At 28.0% G+C, this 8,016-nt stretch overlaps 1 protein-coding gene across 1 annotated transcript; it reads right to left on the reverse strand.

Moving 5' to 3' along the window:
- Positions 1–314: 314 nt before the first annotated feature.
- On the reverse strand, positions 315–2,517 carry LOC101494971 (large ribosomal subunit protein uL16-like). Its single transcript, XM_004512201.4, has 4 exons — positions 2,385–2,517; positions 1,008–1,509; positions 767–848; positions 315–552 (listed from the first exon to the last, which is right to left on the reverse strand). The coding sequence occupies exons 1-4, from the start codon at positions 2,392–2,394 to the stop codon at positions 478–480; spliced, it is 669 nt and encodes a 222-aa protein (XP_004512258.1). The 5' UTR covers positions 2,395–2,517; the 3' UTR covers positions 315–477.
- Positions 2,518–8,016: the final 5,499 nt, after the last annotated feature.

Genomic DNA, 8,016 nt, shown 5'->3' on the forward strand with positions numbered 1-8,016 from the left:
TGACTTATAATGAGAATAAAAGATATATAACACTTGATGACAATTATAAGTGATTCATGCTACGATAGGGAAAGGCTTTAAGTAGCTGCTAGAAACTAACAAAAACTGGATATGCTGATCGAGGATAATCAATTACACCTACATCATCTATAACTATCGGAACACTATTTTTTGATGAATGCTGAAAAACACTATCATACATACAGTGATCTATTTACAGGGCCAACGTGTACCTTTAAAACCATGAATCATCTGTAACGAGTGGGTCGAAGTATCCTCAAAAATCAATTGCTAAAATGTAGACATCGAAAACATCATCAAAATATAACATTAATTATCCATTCAGGGTGGTTTGCAAAAAGAAAATTAACCCAGCTCAGTATTATTATAATATAATGTGCAGACAACATAAAATTCAAATTCACTCTTTCAAAACAAATCCGACCCAAACTCTAATATTCCTTTATAAAGACAAGCCTAAGCATTAACACTGGCATTCAAAAAAGCTCTTCCTGGTTGACGGTTAGCCAATGGTCCATGGCACCCAAGAAGCTGCAAAACCGCAAAGAAACTTGTTAATTGAAAGTGCAATTTCATACACAATTACATAAGAAAAACTGGTTGAATACACAAAACACATCATTCAGAAAACAGAAATATGCCTCCATTCATTCCTAACTATTATCACAATCACAATCGGTGTTCAGAAACATAATGCGCTAGACATGACAGAATCTATATGCATGCACATGTAGGTTTGCAATACCTTTGCATTCACACCATCAGGCATGATCCTGTTCTCTGACTTGTACTTCAGATAGTCAGTACGGCTAAACTTGGTGAATCCCCTGAACAAACATTTAAAACAACAATAACAAGAGTTAAACCATGCACGGAAGAAAAAGCCTATGTAGATTCAAATCTATAATGGATATGAATCAGTATTCAACATCAAATTGTGATATTGTGGGGAAGAAACTATTCATATTGAGGTGAAGAAATAATACCACTTCCTACTGACGATGATCTTTTGACGCCCGGGAAACTTAAACTTGGCACGACGAAGGGCCTCCTGTGCATGATGGCTATTGCTGTCCTTGCAGCGGACTGAAAGAAGGACCTGCCCAATAGCAACTCTAGCACAAGTTCCCTGTGGCTTTCCAAAAGCACCTCTCATACCTGTCTGAAGCCTATCAGCTCCAGCACATGAAAGCATCTTGTTAATCCTCAGAACATGGAAAGGATGTACCCTGACTCTCAAGTGGAATGTATCCTTTCCGGCAAATTTAGACATATACTTGTTGCAAGCAATCCTAGCAGCTTCAAGTGCCTCACTTGAAACATTTTCCTTCTCCCAACTAACCAGATGAACACAGAAGGGAAACTCATCAACTCCCTTCTTCTTCATACCGACATCATAAATTCTGATCTTGGGATCAGGAACACCACGGCAAAACCGTGACTTAGGGTATGGCTTGTTTTTAATTTGTCTGTAACACCTGGCAGGTCCTAAATTAAACACAAATCACTGTTAACATCGCAACAACAGTAGAACAGACAAAAACACCAGTTCATTCAATACCATAATTATAAGAAGCACAACAAAACATCAGATTGCAATTCAGACAGAATAGTAATCATTAACAATGGACTCCATATAATGGATACAAGTCCAAAAATCAAAATGCAATCGGCATAACATTTAGTAGCACAAAAAAGTATTAATTTAAAAGTACCACCACAGGATAAAATCAAGTGGATTTTGAAAAAACACATAACAGCATAAAGAATGGTCAAATCCTTTAAACCATCAATAATTGATATTACAGCCACAACTAAATTTTAAAAAAACAGTAGTCAAACTTGAAACATGAAAAAAGTAGTTTTTATAATCTGAAAAAAAAACCTAATTTTAGTTATTTGGAAAATATGCAGATGAACTTTGCATATATTAACTGTCTGCAAGGGAATTGTGACTCCGTCCATTACCAATATACAACTGAGTAAAACAAGCTTTACAGACATTGAATGATAAAATATCGTTAAAATCAAATCATTTGCGAAGAAATCCCAAAAATCATCAATCGCTAGTAATTTTAAACAACTAAAACAAAATCTTAGATCGGCAACCAATTAACCACTACTATTTGCATTCAATTCGCAGCAACCACAAATCAACGTGTAAACAACCTCATCAATTTCATAAACACAAGTATATATACGGAATTTAACTAGCGAATAAGAAAAAATATAAACACAAGTTCTCAGAAAAGCCTAAGCAACCTCAGCTTAAAGATAAATCAACAACGGAATTCAAATTAACATAATAGAAACGAAATGATAAACGATTATTTAGCAAAAGAAGATAGGTTTTTAGAGCTTACTCCTTCCCATGGCTGCGTCGCGATATCTATTCTCTGCAGGTGTTAGGGTTGAAGCTGCAATCGTAACCCTATAAAAATCTTATAAATTTCAGAGTTTGGTTTTAGATATTTACCATATGGGCTTCTATCTTTAGGCCCGACCCAAAATCGATGAAAATGGCCTGCCACATTGGGAATTACTTTTCACACCTTTGCTTCTAAAATATTTTACTTTCTTTTTTTACTAATTGCTTAATTGAAAATGTTTAATTGTAATTTTAGTCTTTTTATTTTATCTTATTCACAAAATTGATCTCTTATTTTAAAAATCGACAATTTTAGTCTATTTCTTGTATTTTTGAACTAAAAAATTATGATTTGACATATTTTAAATAATTTATCATATGATACAATGATATAAAATACTTAATACTCGTGTAAAATTATATTAGTACACCATAAAAATTAACTTCCAACTTCAGAAATTTTTTATATTTGTAATTTAATTAATGACATATGGATAGTCAATTTATCTATATGATTATATGTTATAGAATTGTATTTCACGTTATTTAAAATACGTTAAATCGTTATTTTTTAGTTAAAAAATCTGAGAGAGTGATCAAAATTATCGACTTTTAAATTATAAAGGTCAATTTTTTAAATTTATAAAAATAGAGAGACCAAAATTATAATTAAATTTAATTTTAAAAGTGAATTTATAAATCTTAAAGTGTTGGTAGACATAAAAATCCCAGAAAATTCATTTAGTAGTGTTTTTCTAGGCGTGTACATACAAATAGACAGAATGATATCCAAGGTAATATTTGCGTGATATGGAATAAAATGGATGGTTATGAGAATTTTAAGAATGTGAGTATCATCTTTTAAATAAAAAATTATTATGTACAATATTATTTTTTTTCTTTTGTCAAACAAGTAGTAATATATAAAAATATTAAAATACTGACACTTAATAAAAATGTATTACAAAAATTTATCGTAAAATAGTATTAATATATTGACACATAAACAAAATTTAGTAATTTTATTAATTTGCTAACAAGTTTACAAATATTTGTGAGCATGAATATCATTACATCAGCTTTCATATGGGATACATTTATTTAACTAGTGAATATCCAATAAACTATTTGTCTCGTATCCATAGTGGATTTTATCTACGCGTATAAAATTTGTTGTTATCCCAACATCCAAAGCAACTTTGAAGGTGAAAAATTTATTTTTATACAGTCTTTGGGACCAATCATAACTAGTGTAGGAACATATATATGTCTTGCAAAATTCAACTACTCCTGAAAATTTCAATAATATCCAGTTTAACATGAATAATTATTAACTGTGATTAAACATTATTAGTATTGGAGAGACTGAACACAAGAGCTTGACTTTGGTTGTGTCGGTAAGTAACGGATGGTGGCTAATGCATTTGCATACACTCCAACGACTAAGTAAATATTCGCAGGAGAATGAGAGACATTTTATGTTATAATTTGTGTGTACCTTTATGACTTAATAAGTCTTGCTTGTATATTAACTCTTTATAGGGTTTCTAGAAAGTTCTCATTGTAATCACTATAGCGGGGAGACATTCCTCTGATGACGAAGGCGTATCCATATAATCAAAAGAAGGAGAGTGTAATCTAGTGGTTGTAATCACAACAACATTGCCATCAAGTGGCTCATAAGAAGTCTGTATATGAGTTATTATATTCACCATCACTGAATTTCCTCTTAGTCCATCTTGTAGTCATGATTGGAAGTCCAGGAGAATTAAGATGAACTGCTACTTTAGATTTCATCTTTGTAGGTAGGTGACTTTTCTAGCTTCGAGAAGATTCTATAATATTATCTAACTGTGTTGAGTATATTTGAATTCGTGTTGGGCCCAACTTATATGAGTTTGGCCCAAAACAAATATAAATTATTTGAATTAAAATATAATTTAATAAATAAGTTAAATTTGAAATGTGTATATAATATGTACTGTAATTATAAATCATGTTACACACAAGATATGTGAATGATTTCTAAACGTACTCATAAAATATTTAAAATTTATAAAATTTTATCTACTTTATTATTATTATTATTTTATATATCTATACTATACAATATATAAAGGAAATAGTTGTTTTTTTTTTTGGCCTATTTTACTCCCTAATTTCCCTTCAAAGTTATTTAAATTTTTTGGGGTTAAATTCTATCTCAAGCTAAACAATTACTGCAAGGAAGCTTTTTTGACAATTTGTAGATGTGATTGTTCACGACATATAAACGCATGTTACTTTTCTTTTTCATTTTTCTTTTTATCTGTATCTTTATTGTTATTTTTAATCTTCTTCTATGTTTCAATATCTTTCTTTTATTCCATTTTCAAAATTCAATATTTTAAATAAAAACTATTCGAAATATAAAATTTAGAATATCTATTTTTGTGCTATTGGTTTTCATTCTTTATTTTTTGTACTTACTCAATGTCACTCATTTTATTTAAAATGGAAATTACAAAATAAATTACTATTCATGATTAATACCCTTTAATGCAATAGAAAAATGAATAGATGGACATAGAGTTCCCTTATGGATGCTAGATATTAATAAAGGCAATACATCTTTTTGGTAAAACTTATTTTACTTCTAGTTATACCTTTTTCAGTTTCAATCACTTTTATCCATTGATTGCAACCATTGTCTTAGAAAACTATTTATACTTTTATAAATCATTAACTGTAAAAGTTGTCATCGTAGATTTTTTTTAAAGCTAAAAGTAGATTAAGAAGATGGAAAATATTCAAGTTAAAAGTAGATTAAAAAAATGGGAAATAACAATAGTATGAGGGACATAGCCCTAACTTAGGAAAAAAGAAAAGAAGAAAATGAAAAAAAAGGCAAAAGCATAAAAAAAAAAGGCTACATTAAAAGTTGTTAGGAGAACAATGGATATTTTGTAAATATATGTGTGCTCTGGCTTTTTTGATTTTTTTTCTATTTAGACATAAGACAACTTCAGTAAGATCTTGCTAATGACATCATCATTATTGCTCTAAATTTGTTCAAGATTTACATATCATGAACAACATTTGAGTTATGAATTTATCCATCAATTCTTTAATGGACTTCGATAGAAGCTCTAATTAAACATGAATGATTAATGATTGTGATTAAATATAATATAATATTATAATAAATAAATTATATTTGAGATTTGAATGTAATTTGTATTGTTGTAATATACCATGCCACACTTAATTATTCTTTGAGAGACTTCAAGACAATTTTAATAAAACTTTGCTAATTAATGGCACGGATTAACTGAAAATATTAATTATAATGAAGAGGATTTGAATTGTAATATTTTTAAAATTTATTATTAGAATGAAATGATTTTTAGATAAACTTTGATATTTTGAGAAGAGTTAAAAAAATTGATATATGTATACTTCAGAATGTTTAATAACTTTATTAAATCAAAATAGTTGCATGTGGTACTTTAGAAAGTGTGATATGTGAGTGTTAACACAATATATGCTAAAGAGTACGGATAAGAGAGTTAGTATACAAAAAGTATCTTGATTTACTTAAAATAAGCTACATTCCGTCTTTATAGTTTGTGAAATTTTTCAATATATATTATGTGTATGCATTAATTCATATAACTAAGATATGTTGAGAACACATTCAAATAAGTTTTTAGAGTACTCTTAGTAGGAATAATATTACGTAGAAATGGGACACTAGTAAGATTATCCGTTGAAAATTGGTTAATCTTGATTAAACACTTTAGTTAGTAGTAGGTGGATTATCTACCCATATCAATTTAAATCTTGACAAATCTAACCATAGAAAGTACTTGATAATTAGGTTGTATATCTTATTGTCATGTATAATTGATATTATCATATGTGTTTGTATTATTTTGTTAATTGTTTGTTATATTAGTGCATTTGAATTATTACATACTCAACTCATTTTATGCTTTTGAGTATGATTAGGTTGCACATTGTTTGTAAGGGTAGATAACACACTAGTAGGAGAGTATGGTCTCAATGACGAACTGAATGAGTAATAAGGATATTATTAACGCAATAGACAGTGTTGTTATTTTGAATTATCATGTGTTGTTATTTTGATTATTTTATTTTATTTTATTTTAGAATTTTAGGATCGACTTTGATATGTGATATTCAATGTTTGATATGTTTTTGTTGATTTATTATTTTTACATTGTGATTTGATATTTTTATTTGATCCAAATTTTTTTATAGTTCACTTTACTTTTCAAAGTAATTACTTTTGGGATAAAAGGTATCACAATTTATAAGTGATGCATTTGCAACAAGAGTTGAAACTCTCATCTCAAGTGTGGGAAAAATGAGAGTCACATGCTCCAAGCAATTCTTCAAAAACTCAATTTCATTTCTAATTCATTTCTCCTATTTTTCTTCATTCTTATTCAAAAACTTTATTATAAAGTGTGGAGGGTTGAAACTCTCATCTGGGAAAGAAATTCCATCCTCTTAGAGGCACATGCTTATTTTGTATGTAAGGGTCAATTGATTTGTAGGAAGTTATTTTGCTCAAGAAATTCAGATTGTTCATTAGATCTCTTAGAGATACACATGCAATATAGATATCTAAATTGTTTATTATAATCCATATGCAGAAGGACAATTGGTTAGTCCTTGAATTAATAGTCCTCACAAAAAATTATGGTTCCTTCTTTTTTTTAAAACATTTTTGGAACCATTTTTTGAGGAAGATTTATGAGGATATAGTTTCTCTGAAATTTTAAAAGTTATTATTTTTTACATTTATTTTGAATTAAAAAAGTATAAAGAAATATTAAATCATTTCACAAAAAAAAAAATACTTATTAACTTTTTATGAACTAAATTTATAGAAAATGTTTAAGCAAAAAAGTGAATTTTGAATTTGAAATTTTCTGAAGAACTGAATTCCAAAAAAACATTTGAGCAGAAATAATTTATGAATTTATGAAAAACTAAGTTCTTAAAAAGCGTTTAAGGGAAAAAGTGTAGAATTTTTTAGGACATTATTCTTTGTAAATATATTTATTTCTATATTTTTTTACTAGACACTATTTTAAAATATTTTTAATAGATAAAATTATCAACCACATTGTTCCTCATAACTTTTTGTGTAAAATATCAAATTAGCTAACAGAATACCTTGCAAAAGAGCTTCGTAGCATGATTTAACTGCGAAATATCTACTATGTTTTGAAAGGAAATTACTGGTGAATATAAAAACGAGTTTCATAACGATCTATTTTTTTAATTAATCAGTGGGTTTTTTATTTTGCCAACGATCATGTTATGTATCTCTTCTTAAAAATATCTTCACTTTGATTTTGCAAATTTGTAAAGCCAATATATATACATAAACATATACCCAAAAAAATCTGCTTTATAAAAAATAAAGTAATTATATAATTGTAACTTTTAATAAATATATTTATTTTATTTTATTGAGAATAAAAATTATATATTGTTAGTATAATGTTATTTTACACTAAAATCTAAATTTGTCACAACATTGAATAATTGTGTAACTTATTATTTTTAATTTTTATTTAAGGTGTTGGTTGTCTATAAAATAATTTTATAGT

Source organism: Cicer arietinum, chromosome 8, assembly GCF_000331145.2.
Source record: "Cicer arietinum cultivar CDC Frontier isolate Library 1 chromosome 8, Cicar.CDCFrontier_v2.0, whole genome shotgun sequence".
Lineage (NCBI taxonomy): Eukaryota > Viridiplantae > Streptophyta > Magnoliopsida > Fabales > Fabaceae > Cicer > Cicer arietinum.

Excerpts from the sequence above, each read along its gene's own strand:
- LOC101494971 (XM_004512201.4), bottom strand. Across the intron at positions 849-1,007 it reads ATCATCGTCAGTAGGAAGTG|GGGATTCACCAAGTTTAGCC; the intron begins GTATTATTTCTT and ends ATGTTTGTTCAG. Across the intron at positions 553-766 it reads CTGATGGTGTGAATGCAAAG|CTTCTTGGGTGCCATGGACC; the intron begins GTATTGCAAACC and ends GCGGTTTTGCAG.